Source organism: Dryas octopetala, chromosome 1, assembly GCF_963921425.1.
Source record: "Dryas octopetala chromosome 1, drDryOcto1.1, whole genome shotgun sequence".
Classification (NCBI taxonomy): Eukaryota; Viridiplantae; Streptophyta; class Magnoliopsida; order Rosales; family Rosaceae; genus Dryas; species Dryas octopetala.
In genome coordinates, this window is record NC_141366.1 from 2,273,365 (window position 1) to 2,297,741 (window position 24,377).

The 24,377-nt window shown below is 37.6% G+C and overlaps 3 protein-coding genes and 1 non-coding gene across 7 annotated transcripts; 2 read left to right on the plus strand and 2 right to left on the minus strand.

The window, feature by feature from the left end:
* Window positions 1-1,835: 1,835 nt before the first annotated feature.
* On the minus strand, window positions 1,836-1,907 carry TRNAP-AGG (transfer RNA proline (anticodon AGG)). The gene has a single exon. It is a non-coding gene; the product is annotated as a tRNA-Pro (tRNA).
* A 286-nt stretch (window positions 1,908-2,193) lies between these two features.
* On the minus strand, window positions 2,194-11,181 carry LOC147296328 (Rab3 GTPase-activating protein catalytic protein). 2 transcript variants are annotated; one of them, XM_086245830.1, is made up of 21 exons: window positions 10,964-11,181; window positions 10,708-10,751; window positions 10,540-10,603; window positions 9,923-10,102; window positions 9,748-9,845; window positions 9,369-9,540; window positions 8,625-8,844; window positions 8,255-8,381; window positions 7,752-7,861; window positions 7,520-7,609; window positions 7,289-7,417; window positions 7,006-7,139; window positions 6,552-6,641; window positions 6,361-6,434; window positions 5,288-5,468; window positions 5,117-5,188; window positions 4,519-4,558; window positions 4,130-4,407; window positions 3,127-3,304; window positions 2,792-3,000; window positions 2,194-2,582 (listed from the first exon to the last, which is right to left on the minus strand). In XM_086245830.1, the coding sequence occupies exons 1-21, from the start codon at window positions 11,018-11,020 to the stop codon at window positions 2,286-2,288; spliced, it is 2,844 nt and encodes a 947-aa protein (XP_086101956.1). In that variant the 5' UTR covers window positions 11,021-11,181; the 3' UTR covers window positions 2,194-2,285. The 2 variants fall into 2 exon arrangements, with proteins under 2 accessions (XP_086101956.1, XP_086101951.1); XM_086245825.1 differs by having other exon boundaries at window positions 6,543-6,641.
* A 1,590-nt stretch (window positions 11,182-12,771) lies between these two features.
* LOC147296329 (Protein kinase superfamily protein) lies at window positions 12,772-16,103 on the plus strand. Its single transcript, XM_086228802.1, has 3 exons — window positions 12,772-13,307; window positions 13,536-14,616; window positions 15,594-16,103. Exons 1-3 carry the CDS (start codon window positions 12,922-12,924, stop codon window positions 15,879-15,881), a joined length of 1,755 nt encoding a protein of 584 aa, XP_086084928.1. The 5' UTR covers window positions 12,772-12,921; the 3' UTR covers window positions 15,882-16,103.
* Window positions 16,104-18,705: 2,602 nt separating this feature from the next.
* UBA1 (ubiquitin-activating enzyme 1) lies at window positions 18,706-24,197 on the plus strand. Of its 3 annotated transcripts, none has more exons than XM_086248754.1 (7): window positions 18,706-18,988; window positions 19,227-19,579; window positions 19,797-20,014; window positions 20,767-21,561; window positions 21,891-22,759; window positions 22,878-23,310; window positions 23,415-24,197. In XM_086248754.1, exons 2-7 carry the CDS (start codon window positions 19,243-19,245, stop codon window positions 24,009-24,011), a joined length of 3,249 nt encoding a protein of 1,082 aa, XP_086104880.1. In that variant the 5' UTR covers window positions 18,706-18,988; window positions 19,227-19,242; the 3' UTR covers window positions 24,012-24,197. The 3 variants fall into 3 exon arrangements, with proteins under 3 accessions (XP_086104880.1, XP_086104871.1, XP_086104864.1); XM_086248745.1 differs by having other exon boundaries at window positions 19,230-19,579; XM_086248738.1 differs by lacking the exon at window positions 18,706-18,988 and having other exon boundaries at window positions 18,998-19,579.
* Window positions 24,198-24,377: the final 180 nt, after the last annotated feature.

Genomic DNA, 24,377 nt, shown 5'->3' on the forward strand with positions numbered 1-24,377 from the left:
CATTGTTTTATTTATTACCCCCCACCCACCATTCATGCCTGCTGTTCCCATTTTTATGTAGGGTCTATTTTCTTGTGATGTTGAATTAAACATGAAAGCTATTCTATGACTACTTGCATAAACCCAAAAAGAAAATTGGAAAAAGAAACCAGAAAAACCCAGACATATGTTATTATCACAGTACCCCCAGGAGAAAAAGCTAGTAGTAAAATTGATCAACCATCGTAAATTGAAAAACAATTTTTTTCTTAAATTTCACAAAATGATATGAACATAGCACTTGGCATTACATTACTCATAAATAATTCAAAAATAAATAAGATTAAGAATGAAGTTACATAATCAACTAATTATTGATTTGCATTTGTTGGATGCTCCAGTTGGAAGGACTGTAGAATTACCCACAATGCATTCAAGTTCAATCCCCTTTTCTTTCAAATAAAAAAAAAGAATTATTAATTCAATAGGAATGGATGGAAATTTAGTATCAAGTTCAAATTCTCTCTCCTTGGATTAAAAAAAGAGTGAAATTAAATAGGAATGAATGAAAATTTGTATACCAAACCATTGAAATTCCATCATCTCAACCATATTGCAATGAAATTGGTCCTCATGGATTAATAATTACGTATTTTGGATTTGTAGTTTTTTTATATTTTGGATATTCGTACCCAAAAAGACTCTATATGCATTATTTACAAAGTTTAAGTGAGTGTAAAAACCTTTTTGCAATGATAATGATATCTAATGGTGAGAAATTATACTTTACTAAAATTATCTAAAGGTCTAAGAACGTTTGTGTCACATAGCACATTTGAATGTTAGAATTTTTCAAGGATTAATTTGGAAAATAATGGATCTCTTTTATTATCCTTGTTTGTCTAGTTGTGTTTCATTATTTATCTATTTGAGTAATAGATATGAATGAATGAAAATTTGTATACCAAACCATTGAAATTCCATCATCTCAACCACATTGCAATGAAATTGGTCCTAATGGATTAATAATTACGTATTTTGGATTTTTAGTTTTTTTATATTTTGGATATTCATACCCAAAGAGACCCTATATGCATTATTTACAAAGCTTAAGAGAGTGTAAAAACCTTTTCGTAATGATTAATGATATCTAATGATGAGAAATTATACCTTACTAAAAGTATCTAAAGATCCAAGAACGTTTGTATCACATAGCACGTTTAAATGTTAGAATTTTCCAAGGATTAATTTGGAAAATAATGGATCTCTTTTATGTTCCTTGTTTGTGCAGTTGTGTTTCATTATTTATCTATTTGAGTAATAAATATAGTTAGATAGATTTGGTAGGAATCAAAACTTATGGAAGGTACACAATTTTTCAAGAGTGCATAGGCCTCACTTTTTCATTTGTCTGCTTGTTGACTATATAAAAGCAGTCTAATCTTAATCAAAATAGCGATCCCTCTGAAAGAAATAGAACTCTAAAACTCTCCTTGCAGGAGTTTGACTCAACCTTTTTTTTTTTCGACCAGTCTACTCTAATCGTATATCTTGAATATCAACTAATCAAATAACGACCCCACTCATTCACAGCCGTACGTATAGGGTAGTTTCTTGGGAGTTGGGCCTATGTTCTTTGATAAGTGATGCAAAAGACCCAACATTCATGACGCTATAAATTATCCAAGCTCCGTCAGACATGAACATTTTTAAATTTTTTCTTACCTTCTTTCTCTAACGCGTGTCGTAAGCTTATGAGTGACCATTTTTACATAAGTTATTATTAAATTTAAAAATAACAGTCGTTGGTTAAAAAAATAATTGTAACACAATGAAAAATTATTGTTGTTTGCATAGGGGCATTCCGAGAATTGAACTCGGGACCTCTCGCACCCTAAGCGAGAATCATACCACTAGACCAAATGCCCTTGCTGTGGCTTTTTGGGATTTCTTGAGAATTAAAAGTAAAATGTAAGCATAGATTACACATTAAGCTACACAAGAATTTTACCAATATTTTACTTTTTAGAAGAAATAAGTTTCAAGAGTGGGTGCGGATTTAAAAGAATGAAACCCTTTCACATTATTTGGAGTCTAGTGAGCAAAATTTGACAAACTTGGTGAGTGTAGCCCAACACTGATTCTCAACAATTCATGAAAAAAAGAAGTTTTATTTCCATGGGGTTTTCATATTCACTCTCAAGCAAAATAAAAAAAGGGCCAAGACGATGTCTTTGAAGACAAGAGTGGAATAAAATTTCTTAAAGGAATGAATATTAACTACTGTACAATATATGATGAGAATATTAATCACATGAGACGACAGAAAGTGCTACACGGAGGTCATTTGAGGTTCCACATGTATACATTCTATATGTTTCTAGTTCTTCTTGATAAACCCTTGCAGTATGGGCAGCATAGTGATTTCCACTCACTTTATCGCGCTTGGAAAATATTATCTCCCTCAAGACTGGTTCATGGCCATTGAGAAGATTGCCCAGGCTTATAACTTTTCTCCATGACTGGTTAGCAGTGGGAGGCGTAAACATATTTGACACAACTGCTCTTTCTTGCATCGCTACATGTTGCTTCTTGTCAAACTCCTGCAAAGAGAGGCATAGAACAAAACAATTACTGGGGTCTTCCTAATAAAATGATGGCTCAGTGTGAAATGAAAACTCTGCTGACGAAAGCTTTCAATTCCTCAAACCGTAATGTTCCGATCCTCAGAAAAAACTTATGCTGTTTAGTTAAAATGGTCGAGCCACGATGGCCATTATCTGCTGGACTGATATAAAATACAGGAATTTACCTTGGCATTGTCTCCTGAGGAGCTTGTTCCCATTCTAGGAAAATAAAAGCTGCAGCAGTCACGAAAGATTGCTTCAGAGAGGCGTGGGGATTGCAAGAACTTACGATGAAGAGAAGCTGCAATAGTGAGCAGCTTCTCAACGTGTTCAAAAACACCACAAAGCCGTCTTATGTCTTCAATAGTCTCACTGCCCGCAGAGAGACGATTTGCTGGAATGCAAACCAAAATTGTAAATTATAATTACTCACCGCCAAATTAGAGTTGACTGTACACATACACTCTTTCACACACGTATATCAAGTTTTCTTCTTTTTAAAAGAAACAGACTAGGTAACCTTGCAAAGGCCTCAACGCAGATGTCATAGTAATGTAAAGTTGATCCATTTTGGTTGCCATCTGCTTCAAGCCTCCATAATTAGTCTGGTTCAAAGTATCTGCCGATGCTCTGAAGGCAGTACAAATCATTTGCTCGAGCAACTGATGTGGTCGCACAGTTTCCAGGTAATGAAGGATCTATGGAATTTAATGTTAGAAAAAGCATTAAGGAGATACTGAAACAACATAATGACAAATCACTGAACAAGCTCACACATATTATACTGTAATGGGATCTAAATTTAAGGCAACCATCTCTGACATGAGCCAACTTAGGCAGTTACATGATATTATTATACAATTCCTGGGTGGCTAGCTTAGACTTGGAAATAGCTCAAGCATGGACAAACAGAATATATCACACTTCCGAAACTAGCTCAAGCATTGAAACTAACCCGGACAGAACTGATACTATATCTAAACGATAATGATGCTGGATCTATTGTGTGAGATTTGAAGCTGGGGCTACAAGGTTCTTAGACCAACACCTAACCACTAAGCTGCACATCCCTTGTTGTTATATTAAATCTTTTTATCATATTTCACAGTGAATTAAAAAACTTAGCGCCATGAGTCCCACATTGCCTGGAAGGAGGAAAACCTCCTTTCCTTTTCTTATAGGAGTTTATGCCCTTGACACAAGGGCCATGGGAATTCCTTCAGGTTGCGCCCAATTTCATGTATGTGGGTAATCCCATTTCTGTTGGTCAATTAAGTAAATAGTGCCCAACCAATCACCTGACCAACAAAACTCGTGGACCATTAGTGGATTGTTTTGGTTCTGTTTCAGGCTTACTATTGCAACCAACCAGTTTGGGTCGGGTGGAGAATGCCCCAAAATTGACCCCATTCGACCCATATACACCTGTAATCTAATGGACCCTTTAGACAACACTCACTTTTAAAAAGTAAAAGCATGAATCAAGGGTTTTTACAGTATACTTGCTGTTAAGAGAAGTTTACCTTCTCTCCTTCTCTGTTTGGATCCAAAAGCGGCTTCTGCTCGGAAGCTGGCAGACCAGGTGCATCATTCCAAATCTTTCGCCATAAATTCCCATGCTCAGACATTCTCTTGGAAAGCCGTCCTCGAGGAGGCCAGTGATCTTTTGAACCCTTTGTTGCAGGACTATTGGATGATCCACTCTCTTTCGTGTCAGCACTCTCCCAATCTCCAGGAGAATGCCAGCGAATAAAATCTTCGAAAACAGAATCTGGATTTGCTGCTTTAAATGCTGACATGTCTGATTCAAATTTAACAGCTCATAAGTGACGGGATATGTTGCCCACTATTGTTGCTATGATCAATGTGCAAGTCTAGTTACTGACTAAAAAAAAAAACATTTATATCTCACCTGAAGCTAAGATATCCTTCTCCAACTGAGCAGAAAAGTTCTGCAATAGAATAATTAATAACATTATTACAGGTAATAACATAACTGTATGTCATTTCAGGGGAAAAAAGTACCCTTCAAAATTGTAAAAGGAATCTTCATACAACTGTTATCTAACCCACTATTGTTGCTATGGAAAATACGATTGTAGATAGGGAAAAGAAGATAGTATGGCATCCATATACTATCAATTAATCCAGGAGGTTAGTGTAGTTTAAACCCCCCCCCAAAAAAAAAAAAAAAACAAGAAAAGAAGAAAATACCAATCTTCACAACAGGAGTGTCCTTGTTAGCAATATACCTATTAATCATCCAAACGATGAAAATACTAAAATCCTTGAAAACTTCAAACTACTTAAATGCCTATGAACTGCCTTCAACCCAAAAATGCAAATCTCCTTATCCTGGTCTCAGTTCACACTTCAGAGTCCCTATAATGCATGTGATAGATTGGCATGGACAGAGCTACTGTCATAAGAATAATTTTGGCCAGATTTGCCATACTAATAAAAAGAACCCTGTAAACTTAAGCCAAATATAATAAATCTCTGAAGCTTACAAATGAGTCGCCAAGGGCTTCGACAGCCTGGAGCCGTTCTTCATGCATGTCTTCTGTCATAAGTGGGGCATCCTACAATGACGAAGTGGAAAAAGATCAACCTTCATATTCAGACTTTTAAGAGCATAAAATATGACAAGATTGTCAAACACTGGTATATGTTACACCAACCTGCGTGAAGGGTGCATGCATGCTCTGATATGACTTCAGAAGCATCATATGTCCCACCACGCCAGCTGAACCCCTCCTGGTACAATCTGAAGGTTTCAGATCAGCAGACAGTACCACATCTTCAGGCTTGGTACTGGATACACTTTTTTCAGAGTCTTGTAAATCATCTGGTGTAGCAGGGCTGCAGCATGATCAACATAAAGTGCATCAATCATATGCAAAATTATCCTTCTTTGAACATTGAAAATCTCTTCCGTGGTCTCTACTGACTTCAAATCTTATATAAGTAAATCACAGAGAACGAAAGAAATTTAAAATATATACTCTATCATACTATATTTTCTGTTTGCTTAAATAGATCTAAACCATAAACAACTGAACCCAAACTCCAAAGCAACAGGCAAGCAAGCCTGTAAAGCTTAAGCATGCTTATAGGCTAACAAAGGCACTAAAAAAGTAGCAGACAATTTCTTGAATCAGTGCCAGCACTTCGGGTCACATCACTGATTCACCTAATAGGATACCCGAGCTTACCAATCTAGCAGCCCAAGCACAGGCCCATTCCGTCAATGGGGCAATGTTATACTTTGGGAGTTTGGGTTTATTATTTAAGCAAGTCAGTCAACGACAGAAAAATAACCATCCAAATCCTTAATTTATAGATAAATCTTCATGGGACCAACAAAATTGATCTTAATTTAAAGAAGTTCATGGTGGGAAAGATATCAATGGAAGTACAGTACAACAAAACCAGCATTCTTACATCGACAAGTATCTCACTCTAAGCACGTGAAAAGGATAAACTAACCAATAAACAATGGCAGTATTCTTTTCACATGAATGAGGGAGGTGGGGGGGCACATCATGCTTCAACTTAACAGAGAGTGACAAATGCAGCCTCAGTGCATAACTATGAAATGTATGTATACATATATAAAAGTGATAGACAATCAAACTGCCAACAGCTAAACTATAACAAATTTTATCTAATTTAAAAAGAAAAAAAGATAATCCTAAGCAATTAGTTAGTATTTGATGAAGAAAACCAAGGAGATCTCACTTGCTTAGTTCACCTGTCACGTTTCCCATCAAAGTTTTCACCAGATGTTTGCATTATACACGAGTCCTCCCCATCTAGACTATCTTCCTGCATTTTCAGTCAAATAAGAGGGTCATGCTGAAGTCAGGATGAACTAGGATTATAGATATCAAGTAAACAGTGTAAGACTGAAAACGAAAAATTAAAACAAAGCACCATTATGACCTCAATAAGAGGAGATGAATGATCCATGCTTCCGATACAATCTTGAAAGTCTTCATTCAATTGACGCTTGCTCTCAATGCATATTGCAAGCTGAAAAGAAAAGCAGAAAGCTGAAAATGTTTTCGGCTTGGATTTATGTGTGCTTCAATGAATTGTCACGTGATACTGGTCAAATACCAAAATTTGCACATCATATCTTACAATCAAAATTCAAATGTCAAGCATATTATTTTAATCTCAATTTAATCCACGTAATGTTATAATTTGTTTGTTCATTTGTGTCTTGTAGATTGAAGAGGGATCATGGTGCCATACAGCAAAGAATTGTAAACTTAAGCCTGTGTTCTTATAGAAGACAGATATGCAAAGGTTTTAGAGTTTTGAAACCCAATTCTTAAAAAGTGCGTACAAACAAATTTCACTAAACTCCTGGAAGATATGTACATATAATTACCATGTGAAGTTTCTGGTTAATCAAGCAAGTGGACAGGTCAATTGAACCAGTGGCTGGCATTAGGGGCAGTGGCTGTGACTCTTCCCAACACCACCGAACTTCTCGAACAAACTCTATCCAGATAACAGCAATAGCTGATCAAACATTAACAAAAACCAACAGCTTATTATAATTTAGAAACTCTACTACGAATGAAACCAAGAAGCTGAATTCTGTTCACACTGAATAACTTGCTTAAAAAGTTTAACTGCCCAAATAATAGAAATCTGTTATTCATACACACCACGTATGTTGCAGTTGCCAAACCAAAGAGAATGCAAACAAAACTGTGCAAAAAGGGATTCAAGTGGTGCGCCCTTAATAGCTCGAGAAGTCTTGTGCTCAGAAACAGAAAAATATGGGAGCCGTGCACCTACAGCAGATATAACAATGGTACTTAACAACCATGGCATTATAATTTGAAGAATATCATTTAGTTAACTACATCAACATGCGTTGTGGGAAGGGAGAGTACCCTCATGAAAGAGTTCCTTGAGCAAGCGATCAATAACTGTAGGAGGTGGTATAACCATTGAGGACTTCAAATCGGAACCAGGGTTTTCACCTACCAAAAGAAAGACGATCAAAAGAAAAGAGTGGGCATCTCAAATAATCAAAAATAGCAGCTCGAACTCATAAAACCAAGACATACAATTTATCAAAAATAGATGATAAATTTAAGTTGGAATGCAAAGTCAAATTCAAACCTGACACAAAATCTTCCATAAATTGAGCCTCAAAGGACATATTCAATGTGTCAACCAAAAGGCACAGCTGGGAAGCAAATCCAATTCTGTTTCCTTTGCTAGAATCAGTTCTGAAGGAAAAGTAATCATCAGAAAGCTTACTAAGTTAAGCACACTACACAAGGATACCCAATGTTAGATGCTCCATATATGCACCAATTAATAAAAATGACACAAGCACTTTGTAGACACTACTCATTGGATATTTCTTTTAAAAAAAAGTTTAATTTTACATACATTTCAGAGACTAGTTTAAAATAATTTATTTCAGCCACCCAAACCATACAATTTGGGAGAAGCTAGAAGTTTTGGGTAAATTCTCTTGTCATCTTTATTATGGTAGAAGAGAACAATCAGAACCAAGATCTCGCAAATATTTACAATATCACATGGATAACAACCATACAGGCATAGCATTTGCTTGATAAAAAATAATAAGTCATCTATGTAAAGAAGCTGCTCACAGAGTTGAAGACATATTTGGAGATAATATCCATTTTTGAGCTTCATGCGGTGAAGAATTTTCCAGTTCGGCCATTTCCAGGGAGCTTTCAACCACCTTTTCTGACCACATGGCAACCAATTCAAATCCTGTGCACAGTCAATAGATACATCAAACAAATTGAAATAAGGGCCCATTGGATGGAGGGATTTAAAAGAATGGATCTGTATTTTAAAAATTAGTTTACATTAGTTAGAAAACCCATAAAAATACTAAAGACAATGTATTTGAATTGACGAGCTTCAATGAAATATTATGAATTTGGAATGACTATGACTATGGAAAACCCTCAAACAGGAAGCAGTACAATGAACAACTCAAGATAAGATTACCTTTTACAGGGTCTTCAGCAGAATACCACTCACTCCATGGACAATCATCATCCCATTGTGTTCTATTGGGAGCGTCACCACCAAGATCACTTCCAGATTCAGTAACATCAGCATCAGCTCCTTGGACATCATCATCATCATGGGGAAGGGATCTGTAGGTTAGCTTCATTGTAAAATGGACTCTGAATAGATGCATGGAAAAGTCCAATGTGGAGTAGGCCTTCACCATCAAATGAAAAATAATTAGAATTTAGAAAAACAGGAAATTAAAATTATCTTTAAGACAATACAACTTCAGGAAGTTCAAATTCCACCGCTAACAACTTGTGCATGAAATTATGATGCAATCACAGAGCTCAAACCAAAATAACTACAGGACAAAACAGGTAAACAAAGATCACATAACTCAAAAAATGACAATAAAGAAAAGCTGCTGATATTATTGAGAAACATTACAGGCATTTGGGCTTACAAATGAAAAAAGGATTCTGCCTAGAGTAAAACGGAGGAATTGAACATTGCATAAATATAATTAACCAAAATTATACTTTTCAACCTACCTCCAGCATTATCAAATGAAACGAAGGAGACAAAGAATAAAAGGGAACAACAGGAAGAATAGTATAACATAAAGCATCATATCAGGTTCAAAGCATAGTAGTGATTGCGAGCTCAACAGAAAAAGTGAATAACCCGCGTAAGACAGTAAGAGTATAAAAAAATAAAAAATGGCATACAACTTACAAATTTGGAAACAAACAACTCATATAATCCTTCCAAATGCATGAGTTTTACTGGAACCTGGCTGCTGATATTATCAGCCTCAAATCTTCTGGTAAAAACTGTTCCCATATTTTGGATACCAATGTAAGCTTTCCTAGAAGGAACATGCACTGGAACAAATGCTGGCCACATGCTGCATAGCCAAATTTTGAATGAGATCACAATTCAGTATAATTTTCTCAGATGATAAACTAGAACAATTATCCAACACCATGATACAAAGTTAGTAAACTGCTGGCCACTAATTGTAAAGGAACAATTTGTTGATACTGATCTAGGCATATGTCAAAGAAGAATAAAAAGTTACAAAGAAAGAGTTTCAACTCAGTCTACCACCTACCTTGAACAATTTGATAAAGCAATTGCAACTGCACTTAAAAGCTTGCTAGCCTCAGGTGCATCAAGAACCACACCGCTGGCACTTTGAGGAGCAATTACCTGAAAAAATACGCTCAACAAGTTTGCAGACAACAAAGATCAAAGTAAAGAGCAAATGATGCCAAGTTTGAACATACCAAAAATTCTTTGACCCCAAAACACAACTGCAAATCATGCAATGTGGAATCCCAATCAAATTCCTTAGTACCACCATTTTTGGTTCCAAAGTAGTACTCCATGCAATAAATCTTCGCTGCAACCTTCAACTCGGATTTAACCTTATATAAATCCTCTGAAACCTCCCTTGCATCCTTTTTCTGCAACCACAGAATACATAAACCAACATATTAGAGGTGGAAAACTCGATAAGATATATTCCAAAAATAAAATGAAGGACAAGATAAATTTACTTCTGCACTCAACATGATCAAAAATGGACTAATCATAAGGGGAGACTTATCCCTTCCAATCCCCCTAAAAATGGTGGGATTACATAATCCATCTTCTTCCCATCTAATTCCATCAAGTTAGAAGACACCCTCCATGTTCTTCCTTGAATACACATGAATTTAGTTATTTATCCTATCCAATCCTATCCTATGCACCAAACGAGGCCTTACTGTTTTCATCGTAATGGCATTAAAATCAAACTTAACAATGCAAAATATCAATAACAATCCAAATGCTTGTATCGTTGCAAATAATTCATTCACATTACTCATTTGGTTAATGAAACAAGCTTCTTTAAGCATACCAAGAGGTTCGTTGGACCGTCAGCCATCCACTGCCGACAAACCGCCTCTATGTCAGAAATGAACCTATAAAACATAAATTTGTGAAACCAAACTAGTTACATATATATAAACATAGTCGAAAACAATAAAAATATCAACAACAAAAATCAGTGATCAAAATGAATTACCTTTCCCACGAGGAAGCGAGAGTGAAATCATCAAAATGCTCAATCTGCACCAAATATTATTTTTGTTCATAATTGTTATATTAAGCTAATAACTTTGCTTGCTAGCTCTCACTAGTGGCTTTGAATGAAATTTCAGTTGAAAAAGAAAAGGCAAAGAAAATATTAAGGCAAATTACAACGTGAATTACAATTCAGAACGAATAAAAATTACAAATACAAATAAGAGCTGAACAACTGAAAGTAACGAAGAGCAAACCTCCTCTTCTTGAGCTTCATCGCCTGCGTCAGATTCCATCTTGCTGGAAGAGTCCATGTACAAAAAGAAGCAGAAAATGTGTATTTCAGAGTGAATATACGGCGTCGTATGGTTTTCTTTTTTCGTTTTACGTAAACGATAATCGCTTAGATTGAGATCTGTTGATGAAGGATTACGATTAAGATCTGTAAAGTGCGGGAATTGCAGAGACTTCTCCTTCTTCTCACTGTTGTATTTTATGCAATTTTTCTTTTTAAAGCAAATTGTACACGTTATAAAAGTTTGTAATAATTCGTAAAACTACTTGGCTGTTATGTATTTGCAATTTAACCACATTTACGGGCCACATACACGGGCCGGTCTTGGCTTGGACGGGCCTACAATTCATTAACGATCCATTTAGAATTTTGGGGCTTCAATTCATACGAAAAATTATAAAATATAACCGATATATCATTATATGGTATAACCAATTTAATGTGTAAGAGTATTATTAGATGATGTGTTTATATTAGTATGATATAGTATTAATAACATTCACTCATATTTTAACACATAGACTGATTATACAAAATAATTTCTCTAATTCATATCCCCAAATATTCCTATGACACCCTATTTAATTTGTACTCCAAAACTTCCTATTTTAACTTTAACTTTAACTTTAACGAAATAAATAAATAAAGTTAAAAAACTAAAAATTATCTATTATCTATTATCTATACATATACAGCAAACTCCCTTTGAAATTTTTGTAAACTATAATTTAATAAAATAAGGACAAAACAATAAAACAATAATTTAACTAAATTTAAATTTAATAAAATAAATCAAAGCACTAACCCACTAGTCATCTCACTCACCTTTTCTCCTACTATATCAAACCACGTTATAACACAAGCCCAAAAAAAAAAATAAACAATTGTAATTTTATAGTAAAGAAGTCAATTGACGCGCGTGAACCCTGTGTCATGGGGCTTGTATATATTAAAGCACAGACCCCACCACCCAATCCCACATTCCCATCCCACCTGACTACATCCTTCTTCCCGAGTCCACCTTTACTCGCGGCATTCGAAAAATTATTGGGTGTAATCGATACACCGCCACGTGGTGTAATCAATCTAACATGTAATTGTATTATTGGACGGTATATTTATATTAGTAGAGTATAATATTAATAACATATACATATATTATGACACGTTGAATTAATTATTTTACGTGACAGTATATTAATTACACAGAATAATTTTTCGTGACATCCACCATCATCGTTTTTTATTTGTCTTTAGCATCAAGGAAGGGGTAAAATTGAATTTTTCAATTTTAAAGAAAAAATAAGGGATTAGTAAGAAAATTGTGAAGTATGAATAGAAAACGCTTGGAATTTTTCATGATTGACAATTTAGCATAAGATCCCATGTGATTTTAGAAATACGGGACCCACCTTATTTTCTCTGCTAACAAAAAAGCGGACCCACCCATAGTGGAAGTAGCTCCCAAGTCCCAACAGCGATGAACCCCAGACAGCAATGTCCAAGATTTCCTCCCATATCAACGGTGGTACAGATGCCAAAATCTTTTCAATCGCGCAGCACGGCAGACCAAGGTACGAACACTGGGCCCAGAAGGGCCCCACACAAATCACCACCGTCGATCAACTCAGAAAAGCCATCACCATCAATGGTCGTCAATAGACTCAATACAGGCAGTTGTATTTAATAACCAATTTCTTAACTAATTTTTATTCAGCTCCAAAACAAAGTAAACTAAACAGACCCACCAGGCCACCACCCTCACTCACTCTCTGTGTCAGAATGAACTTCAGAAATCTCAAGGAAAACGCTCTCTCTGTACTCTGCGTAACGCTTGGGTAATAGATAGGAAGGGCTGGTCGTCACTGAGTCTCAGAGTGAGCCGAGTCGTGTTGAGCTTTGCTAGCTAGCTAGCCGGCCATGGCTGCGGCGTTGGAGTGCTGGTCGAGCCGAGCGAGTACGGACGAGGACATGGTGGAGCAGGTGCTCATGAGGACCCAGGACAGATCGGAGGGGGCGTCGGCGGCGGAGAGTTCGGCCAGTGTCGGAGTGAAGGAGTCGTCGGCGATGCAGAAGAGGCTTCAGAGGCTGAGCCGGAACGTGTCTGAGGCAATCGCGTCGCTCAAGAACTCGCTGAATCTCGACTCGGCGAGTGACTCGGCAACGGGGTCGTCTAAGATCGAGAGCTGTAGGAAGCTCGTGTGGGGCAGTGTGGTGCGGAACCTCACGCAGCTCTATCCTGGTAGTCAGCTCCCGGAGAAGCTCGTCTCCAACATTCGCAAGCACTACGATTCTTTGCCCCTCAGGTTTTGAAGCTTCTAGTTTAGATTGGGTCGTTTTTTGAATCTATAACTCTGGACTTTCTTGTTTGCTTACTTAACGGATGGTTGTTTTTCAGTAAGGATTTTAAGTTATTTATTGTTTTGTTCCTGACTGTGTCATTTTCTCGGCAGCCAAACGGACGATTTGGGTTGCCTAGCGTACAGTTGTTTTTTCTTATTTTCTGATTTTGGTTTTCTATTTGTGTTGAACAGTTATGCTCAGGCGGGATTTGAAATGAAAGAAGTGTTTCTTCATGTAAAATTGATAGAGCAGGCATCAGCGGATGACCACCCTGCCATGTTGATTCAAGAGGTGTCTGAACATGAAACTCAGGGGTCTGTATTCAAGCTCACATTTGCTTGTAACTCTTCTATTTCATGGCCAGTAATGTCCGGTGCGTTCGATAGTGCGTCCATTTGCTGCAAGAAGGTACAGATCTTTGAGAAGAAAGGGTGTACTATTGGCATTGTTCTACTTCTGGTCCAAGCTGAGCAAGAGAAATCTTTCAAAAACAAGGTTGAAAACGCTTTAAAATCAGCTATAAAGAAGCCCAAAGCCACCACAGTGAAGCTCCCATTTGGGCTATGTGGGTGTCAAGAAGAGAATACCAAGGGGAGAGATGTGGGAGAGATTGAGGAGGATATTGGTGAACAAAATTATAGAAATGGAATTGAGATTTCGAGCCAAAAGATTCAGCTCCTCAATCCCTTACCCACTTCGTCATTAGTTGTATCCGTAGATGAATGGCAGACAATCCAATCAGGCGAGGATGAGATAGGGAAGTGGCTGTTGAACTCTGATAATCTTGACTTTGTTGATCGGATTGGACCCAATTCATTTAAGGGAGTTTACAAGGGAAAAAGGGTTGGAATTGAGAAGCTTAAAGGGTGTGACAAAGGAAATTCTTATGACTTTGAGCTCCGAAGAGATCTTTTAGAGCTTATGACATGTGGGAACAAGAACATTCTGCAGTTTTATGGTGTCTGCATTGATGACAATCATGGGTTGTGCGTTGTGACAAAGTTGATGGACGGTGGATCGGTGTATGACTTAATGCTTAAAAACAAGAAGCTTCAGACTAAGGAAATCTTAAGGATTGCTTCTGATGTTGCAGAAGGGCTCAAGTTCATGAATGACCATGGCATTGCATATAGAGACCTCAACACACAGTTCATCTTATTAGATCGATATGGGAATGCTTGCTTAGGTGATATGGGTATAGTTGCTGCTTGCAAAAGTGTTGGAGAGGCAATGGAGTACGAGACTGATGGATACCGGTGGCTAGCTCCCGAGGTTCGTTCAATTTGCCTCAGTTAAAACTCAGTTGATATAGCTAGGAATGAGCAATGATCCTGGTATTCTTATTTCAGAAGTTAAGTTAGCCATTTAGACCACATCTTGCACAACTGTAGTTATAGTGTCATTCCATGCATTTTGTGCTTCAAACCAGTTAAAATGACTACAAACCTTTTATCCTGTTTTGGGAACAAATTGACGTTGTTCCATTTTCATATCCATTCCATACCCAAATGTTACAAAAACTAAGTTCATTCTATTGCTATGGTTCCAAGGACTGACTGCTATGATCGAATTGCGGAAACGTAGGCAGTATTTTGCTACTGCAATTTATCTTTACCTTCCCAGCATGCAATATAAGATTTCTTTTCCTCGGATAAACTTGAGTTAACATTCATTATAGATTCAATGTATCTAAGTCCACTTTTCAGGATCAGTACATTTTCACTAAAGAGACTTTATGTCACTTGTCCCAACATAATTGTTTGAGCATGCCTAACATAACATGTCTTCATAATTGTTGATACTTTACATTTCAATGTAGTGTTTACCTTTATCTTAGCACTTTGTTTACCACTTATATGCATTCCACTAAACAAATAAACTTAGCTGCAACCTTATAGTAGTGCTATTTTCAGCAATATAAGACTACAGGTAAAATGTGCAGATGCAGCTTTTAGCTTTTTATGTCACTCTGCAAACACATGTTTTCAAACTTTTATTAGCTTATGTACAGACACTTGATGTTGAAATAGAAATATCTTAAGGTGGTTAGATTTCCTTCTAATGAATTCCAGCTCACCTCTGATTTGAATTAATTGTATTCAAGCTGTTCAGCATACTAGGTGATATATTTTATTCACGGAAGTTTTGACACATCTTTTTCTACGGCGCATCTCATTTGTGTTATCTGAATGCTTAAAGTAATAGATATGGTAGTTATTGTTTTTGTTCACCTTTTTGGTTGCACACAGATCATTGCTGGTGATCCAGAGAGTGTTAGTGAGACATGGATGAGTAATGTATATAGTTTTGGGATGGTAATTTGGGAGATGGTGAGTGGTGAGGCAGCTTATGCTGCATATTCACCGGTCCAAGCCGCAGTTGGGATAGCTGCTTGTGGCCTCAGACCTGAGATTCCAAAGGACTGTCCTCAAATGCTGAGATCCTTGATGACCAAGTGCTGGAACAACTGCCCATCAAAGCGCCCTCAGTTCTCTGAAATTCTGTCCATACTGCTGCGGCCCAACAAACAACAGTAATAGTTGACCATCCTTATTCTCAATTTATAATCTATCACTATTCAATACTACTAATGTAAAACTACCTGCACAAAGCTTGTGTAGCTAAAATGAAGATAAATCTTCTTTCATCTACCATTGCAAAATAGATCTCTCTCTCTCTCCCTCCCTCTCCCCCTCCCCCAAAAACACAGGAAAAAAGGAGAAATAAACATCCATACTTTTTTGTTTTATTGTGCTTATTTAAGATGTCTTTGCCAAACGAACTATAATTTATTGTGGTGATTGATTTTGGTGGTGGGAATATTCAATTCATTTTCCTTCCTTGTGCCCATCATGATTGATTAGGCACTTCACATTGCTTGTAAAAGAGTAGGATTATTATATGCTGTTGATAGAATATAAAAAAGTAGGTGGGGAACGAGATTGTCTGGTGGACCTACAAGCTTTAAGAATGATAGAGGTACACTTATCTTTTTTTCTTTTTCCCCCTCTGTTATGTACCAAAAGGAAAAGGTTGTCGTGTGTTTTCTGTGATAACTATATGAGGGACGGGGTGTACATCTTGTTTTTTGGTCCCATGAACAAAGAATCAAGCACCCATTATTTTCTATGACTAGCCCTTGGACCAGATGCAAGCACCTGTAAACATAATGTTGGGCACGTGGCATTAGATTCTTTAACAACAAAACCACACAAATCAGTGTATTGAACAGAATGGTCAAATTAAGTTTTACAAAATTTCCTCATTTGATAGTATGATTATTTTTGGCCTAATAGGAAAAAGATTGTGTAGCATTACATTTATCATAGATTCATAGACTGTATTCCAGCCCACAAGGCTAAGAAGGAAGGTTTACCATAAAGAAGAATAAATTCTCCTTGTGATGTAGTTTATAATTTGAAAGAAAGAAGAAAAGTATTTTCTCGAACATCCTTATTCCTTATCATATGTGAGATGCTTGTATTTGTAGTTAGGTCGGGGTTGGCTTCATTTCTCTTGTGAAACGGGTTGCTAGGTGATATCGGGTTCCAGATTTCTGAACCTATAGAATCCGCTCCGAATAATTTTTTTAAAATTTTTTATTGTGGGTGTAAATCAAGCAAGCTCGTGTTGTAATTTAACCAAACTTGAGTTATTTAGTATAATTTTTAATAGGGGCGGTAATGGGTCGGTTTTACCGGCCATTATCGGCCAACTGACTCATTATCAGCCAGTCGATAATTTTACCAATAACCAACTCATCAAGTTGGTCCGATAATCAAAGTTGGTTCGGATGTTGGTTTTAAAATTGATCAAATATTGACCTAATAATTTCAACCGACCTACTTATATCGGTCTTATCATCAACTGAATCACAATAGGTTGGTCAGTTATTGGTTATTAAAATTGTCTTATCGGCCTTGTCTTGTCGGGTCGGGTCAGTTGTTTGGCCGATATGCAACCGACCCGACCTATTCTCACCCCTAATTTTTAACCCTCATGGACCTGATTCATGTATACGGCTAAATAATTTGGTATAAATACGAAGAAAATTCCTTATGCGATCAAATCCACATATGTTCTCAATCAGTATTCTAACGACTATATATATATATTTTTATGTTTTTGGTGTCGTTTAATGCATAAGATTGGATAAGATAAATAACAAATTTATGTGTATTTAAGGAAGAACTTGGAGGGAGTCTTTTAACTTAAAAGAAGAAGATGAGATTAGTGGGGAAATTTATCACCATTAATCCCACCATTTTTGGGGCGATTGAAAGAGATAAGTTTCTCCTTATGATAAATTCATCTTCTTCCTTTAAGTTATAAACTTTTTTCTTCAATACACATGAATTTAGTCATTATTCTATCAAATCCAATCATATGCATTAAACGAGGCCTTAGAATATTAAATATCGTCGTTTAAAGTTTCTTTTTTTATCTAAAAAAAATTTGAACTTAAAATTTTCTCAAAATAAAAATAAAAACCACAAAACTAACAACTACGTGGTACTTCACACGTTCAATCTTGAATCGAATTCAAACTTTGAAAGTCACACATATTTGAAGGCATGTATACTGTATAGGAACACCAAAGAAATACCCCAATTTTGTATCTCTCATTTGATGATCTTTAATTGGGTATGAAAATTGTTGAATATCAACATAAAATATGGGTTGTAGGCATAGAGAAGTAGAGAATCAAGAACAAAAGGATTTTTAGGTGGTTCACCCAACTTGGGCTACATCCACAGTCTGTATATATATATATATATATATATATATTTTTTTTTTTTTGTATTGGGGAGAATACAAATGTATGAGAGCATTAGCTTGTGAAAAGCCATTGGAATGCTGTAAAAAATATCAATGAGGTGTTTATATAAGAAAGGTAAATGGGCCATTGGGCCTTGTGTAGGCATCTGATGGGCTTCCTCAAATGGACTTCCCTCTTCAAACTCTTCACTGTGGGGCCCAATAGACGGCCGAGATGTCATCGGGTGGTTGGCTCAGCTACGTGGTAATTTGTCATTGGTCGAATAAAATGGATGGATTTACTCACAAACAAAAATCATAGGAAATTAATGTAAAATTTAATCTTTATGCGTGTTTGTTCAAGGGTATGAGAAAGTTTTTATTTTTTATTTTTTTCCTGGTATGTGAGAAAAGAAGAGCTTGATTAGAGAGTAAAAGAAAATCCCTCCTGTATCCTCGTGGTCTAATATTGCACGCGGAAAGTTATTGACTTATTGCTGGTGCAGTAAAAAGTTAAAAAAAAAGCAGAAAGCAGAAAGCGGGTTCCGCGGTGAAGACGAAACGACGACGTTGCATCTGATGCCTACCACAAACACGCCCAGCTGACATTTCTGAAATCTGATACCTTTCTCTCTCCCACAGTATCAGTCAGCGGGAGAGATGATAGACTGATAGTATGGTACATTGTCACCGTCCTCAAACAGCACCTGTACTCAGCTCTCAAAACCCCTTGAAATGAAAATTCCTTAGATACCCCTCCCCTCACCACCCCCTCGTATAAACTATAAACCCAGCCAAAATTCACAATCTCACTCTCCAAGAAAAGCATAAAACCCACAAAACCCAGCATAATCAGATTCCAATCTTCTCCTCACAGTCCTAATCGGTACGTTTAATCTCTCTCTGCCTTTTAATTAATCTCTTTCTTTGTCTCTTTGCTTTAGAATCATGCTCAAATTAGGGTTCAAGTTTGGGGTCATAGCTTTATTGGCGCCGATCCTTCTCGGATTGGCTTTCCGAATCTGTTTCGGCGGCGATGATAATGCCAATTCACGTTTCTCGATTCATTTTCTGGTTTTGAGTTTGGTCGTTTCGGTGATCATGGGGTTTTGTGGCGTGTTCAGCAGCTTACTGCACTATATGCTTCCTAGAAAGAGACCTTGTGAAGAAGGAGTGGTTGTAGAAGTAGACAAAGAAGACAGTTCCAGCTCAGCCGCGTCTTCTGTTAAGAAGCATCGGATCGGCGTCTCCGTTGCCGTATCAACGGCCAACAGCAGCCTCACCGGAAACGACCACAGTAGAGATATCGTAGTTGAAAACGACGTGTCGATCATGGCTTTGGGCGATTCCAAGCCGTCGGATATCGACGAGGATCTGCACAGCCGGCAGCTCGCCGTCTACGGCCGCGAGACGATGCGGAGGCTCTTTGCGTCCAATGTTCTCATCTCGGGGATACAAGGTCTCGGTGCTGAGATTGGTATGAGTTTTAGAACCCTTCTATTGGTTTCGTTTATCGTCTTTATTTATTATCTGGTTATAGATTTAGAGCCTTTTGCTAGTCGGACCTTGTTCTTGCAATGTGAATTTTTATTCTGCTGTTGTAAATTTTTCACTTCCCATGCCAAAGAGTGTTTTGTGTGTTTTATTTGCTTTTGCTAGTGTTTTTTTCCAATGTGAACTTTTGCTTCTTGCAGCGAAGAACCTCATTCTTGCTGGCGTCAAGTCTGTGACATTGCATGATGAAGGGACCGTGGAGCTATGGGATTTGTCCAGTAATTTTGTTTTTTCAGAGGATGATGTTGGTAAGAACAGAGCACTTGCTGCTGTTCAAAAGTTGCAGGAACTCAACAATGCTGTGGTTGTTCATACCTTGACAATTGAGTTGACTAAACAACAGCTTTCTGATTTCCAGGTACATTTTTATAATTTTATGAATATTACTGTTTGATAAGTGTTATGCAAGTTATCACGATATTCTTTTGGGGCATGTTTGGATGTCCATTTGGATCCGGATTTCTGGATTATGTTTTACTCAATTATTTACCGTTTGTTTAATGGATGACGTAGCCTGCAGAGTACCTGGTTTATTGTATTTTATTATGGATAGTGAATACTAACATAATTGAAGCACATCTAAAGACTGATACATGCTTGGGCTAGGATTTTTCTAGGCTATATGAGAAAATGCCATTACTTAGAACTAGAAGGGTATTCATTTTTTTATTGAGAGAAAGGGAGGAAGAAGGCATTTTAGATCTAACTTCCTTGAACTTGCCTTCTAAAAGTGACTTTAGGCAAAAATTGAGTACAAATTGAGCCATCCCACTAGCTTCCTTAGTTTCTGTTGGCATCACGCCATCACTATGGGTTTTGGATTTTGATAAGAACTATTTATGCTTCTGTTGTTTGCAAAGTATACTAAAATCTGATGATATTTTCTTTACATCTACAAAAAGTGGCTTTACTAGTTCTAGAGAATGCAATTCATATTTTAGTTATCAACTAAGTGTTTGGATTTTCAAAATTGTAAATATGCCTGTGAGTTGATTATGTATTTTGTTCTATGATATAAAACTCACATGCGTGTGTATTTCTTTTTTGTTCAATATGTGGTATTTTGGTTATTGGTTCGTACTAGCATCTACTTATTTTCTGTTGTTGTAGGCTGTTGTATTCACTGATATCAGTCTCGAGAAAGCCATTGAATTCAATGACTATAGTCATAATCATCAGCCTCCAATCGCCTTCATTAAAACTGAAGTTAGAGGCCTTTTTGGTTCTGTGTTCTGTGACTTTGGACCTGAGTTCACTGTTTTTGACGTTGATGGGAATGATCCTCACACGGGTATTATTGAATCCATCAGCAATGACAACCCTGCTCTAGTGTCATGTGTTGATGATGAAAGACTTGAATTTCAGGATGGGGATCTTGTTGTGTTCTCAGAAGTTCACGGAATGGCAGAACTAAATGATGGAAAGCCAAGGAAGATAAAAAATGCTAGGGCTTACTCATTTACTCTTGAGGAGGATACCACAAATTTTGGTACCTATGAGAAAGGTGGCATTGTAACACAGGTGAAGCAGCCAAAAGTGTTGAACTTTAAGCCATTGGGAGAAGCACTCAATGATCCTGGTGATTTTCTTCTCAGTGATTTCTCCAAGTTTGATCGTCCACCTCTTCTACACTTAGCATTTCAAGCGCTGGACAATTTTGTGTCTGAGTTGGGACGATTCCCTATTGCTGGTTCAGAAGAGGATGCTCAGAAACTTATATCTATTTCTTGTAACATTAATGAGAAATTGGGAGATGGGAAACTGGAAGATGTTAATCCAAAACTTTTGCGGCACTTCGCCTTTGGTGCAAAGGCAGTACTAAATCCCATGGCTGCCATGTTTGGTGGTATTGTGGGTCAGGAGGTTGTAAAAGCTTGCTCTGGAAAGTTTCATCCACTCTTCCAGGTCAGTACACATTCTTGTTTCTACTATGTTTTGAAGAGTTAAAAATGTTCTCATCCCCCCTGTCTATGTAATTGTGTGAACAAGTCTTAACCTAAGCCTTTTACATAGGTACCTATTATGAATGCTCTCTCTCTTTCTCTCTTTCTCTCTCTCTCTCTCTCTCAAACACACACACACACACACACACACATACAGAACTAGATACTCAACATCATTCTAAGAGTTCATTCTTTCATCTAGAAGTTTACCTTTCTTTGAAAGCTAAGAATTATTTGGTACCTAGTTATTTTGACTGCTGGTAGTAACTGGTGTTTAACTTGTTTCTACAGTTCTTCTACTTTGACTCGGTGGAATCACTTCCAACGGAGCCACTGGAATCCAGTGATTTGAAGCCATTAAATAGCCGTTATGATGCACAGATTTCAGTTTTTGGTTCCAAGCTACAGAAGAAACTGGAGGATGCTGAAGTATTTATTGTTGGATCTGGCGCCCTAGGGTGTGAGTTGTTAAAAAATGTTGCCCTGATGGGAGTTTCCTGTGGCAACCAAGGGAAGCTAACAATCACTGATGATGATGTAATTGAGAAGAGTAACCTCAGTAGGCAGTTCCTCTTTCGTGATTGGAACATTGGGCAGCCGAAATCTACGGTTGCTGCCTCTGCTGCTGCATCAATAAACCCTCGCCTCAACATCGAAGCCTTGCAGAATAGAGTTGGCACTGAAACTGAGAATGTGTTTGATGATACCTTCTGGGAGAATTTAAGTGTTGTTATTAATGCACTAGATAATGTCAATGCCAGGCTCTATGTTGATCAGAGGTGCGTATATTTCCAGAAGCCGCTTCTTGAGTCAGGTACTCTTGGTGCAAAATGCAACACTCAGATGGTTATTCCTCACCTAACAGAAAACTATGGTGCCTCAAGAGACCCTCCGGAGAAACAAGCACCCATGTGCACTGTGCACTCATTTCCACACAACATTGACCACTGCTTGACATGGGCTCGATCTGAGTTTGAGGGTTTGCTTGAGAAAACTCCAGCTGAAGTGAACGCATATTTGTCCAAGCCAAGTGAATATACCATTTCAATGAGGAATGCTGGCGATGCACAGGCCAGGGATACCTTGGAGCGTGTTCTTGAGTGCCTTGACAGAGAAAGATGTGAAACATTCCAAGATTGCATTTCCTGGGCACGCCTAAAGTAATTCATTAGATAACAGATAATATTATATCGTTTTCCCCCTCCTTCCTCTCTGTAATCGTGATTTATATTGATGCTTTGTTTCTTCAATTCTGATGCATGCTTTTTGTTTACACAGGTTTGAAGATTATTTTGCCGAACGCATGAAACAGCTGGCTTATACATTTCCTGAAGATGCTACAACTAGTACTGGGGCTCCATTCTGGTCTGCCCCTAAGAGATTCCCCCATCCACTGCAGTTCTCAGCTGCTGATCCTGGTCACCTTCATTTTGTTATGGCAGCATCCATACTAAGGGCGGAAACATTTGGGATCCCAATCCCCGACTGGGTTAGAAACCCTAAGAGGTTGGCTGAAGCTGTTGAAAAAGTGGAAGTCCCTGAATTTCAGCCCAAGAAAGATGTGAAAATAGTGACTGATGATAAGGCTACCAATGTAACTCCTCAATCTATAGATGATGCACAGGTCATTAATGAATTAATTATCAAGTTAGAACAGTGTCGGGAGAAACTCCCACCAGGGTTCAGAATGAAACCAATTCAGTTCGAGAAGGTCAAACTCTCTCTCTCTCTCTCTCTCTCTCTCATTGTAACTTTCTGCCATGCAAAGTTGTGAATCAACTAGGATTTTTATACTTAGCTTTGGCAAATTTGCAGGATGATGATACAAATTACCATATGGATATGATAGCTGGGCTTGCCAATATGAGGGCTAGGAATTACAGCATTCCTGAGGTTGACAAGCTGAAAGCCAAGTTTATTGCCGGTAGGATTATCCCTGCAATTGCAACCTCCACTGCAATGGCCACAGGACTTGTGTGCCTGGAGCTTTACAAGGTTTTGGATGGAGGCCACAAGGTGGAAGACTATAGAAACACATTTGCAAATCTAGCCCTACCTTTGTTCTCCATGGCTGAGCCAGTTCCGCCCAAGGTCATCAAGCACCGTGAATTGAGCTGGACTGTCTGGGATAGGTGGATCCTGAAAGACAATCCTACTCTGAGGCAACTTATTGAGTGGCTCAAGGAGAAAGGGCTGAATGCTTATAGCATCTCATGTGGAAGCTGCCTGCTTTATAATAGCATGTTTGCTCGACACCGAGAGCGAATGGACAAGAAGGTGGTGGATCTGGCTAAGGAAGTCGCCAAGGTGGAACTGCCTCCATATCGTTGCCACTTGGATGTTGTTGTGGCTTGTGAGGATGACGAGGACAACGATATTGACATCCCTCTGATATCCATTTACTTCCGTTAGGTTGTGTTCTCAAATCCGCCGGTATTATCGGTCTGTGATTTCAGGATGAGAACTCTACATTTTTAGGATTTGGAGTCTACAGTTTCATTCCTGTGTTAATTCATGATGAGCACAGAGTTGAAAAATTATCACAGCTGTTTCATATTCCATACATATATCTTTAAAAGTAACTCCTGTTTGATAATCTATTTGCTTTTTTGTAATAATCTTTAGTGTCCAGTCCACAAACAAACAAGAAAAAGGAAAAATAAAAATGGGGGGAGGGGGTGCAACGATGCAACTGATCATGAGAATTTGACCTTCATAATCTATTAATACGTTAAGGTGAGATCGTAGCTTTTCAGACGTCGTAGGTATAAGTGCTCG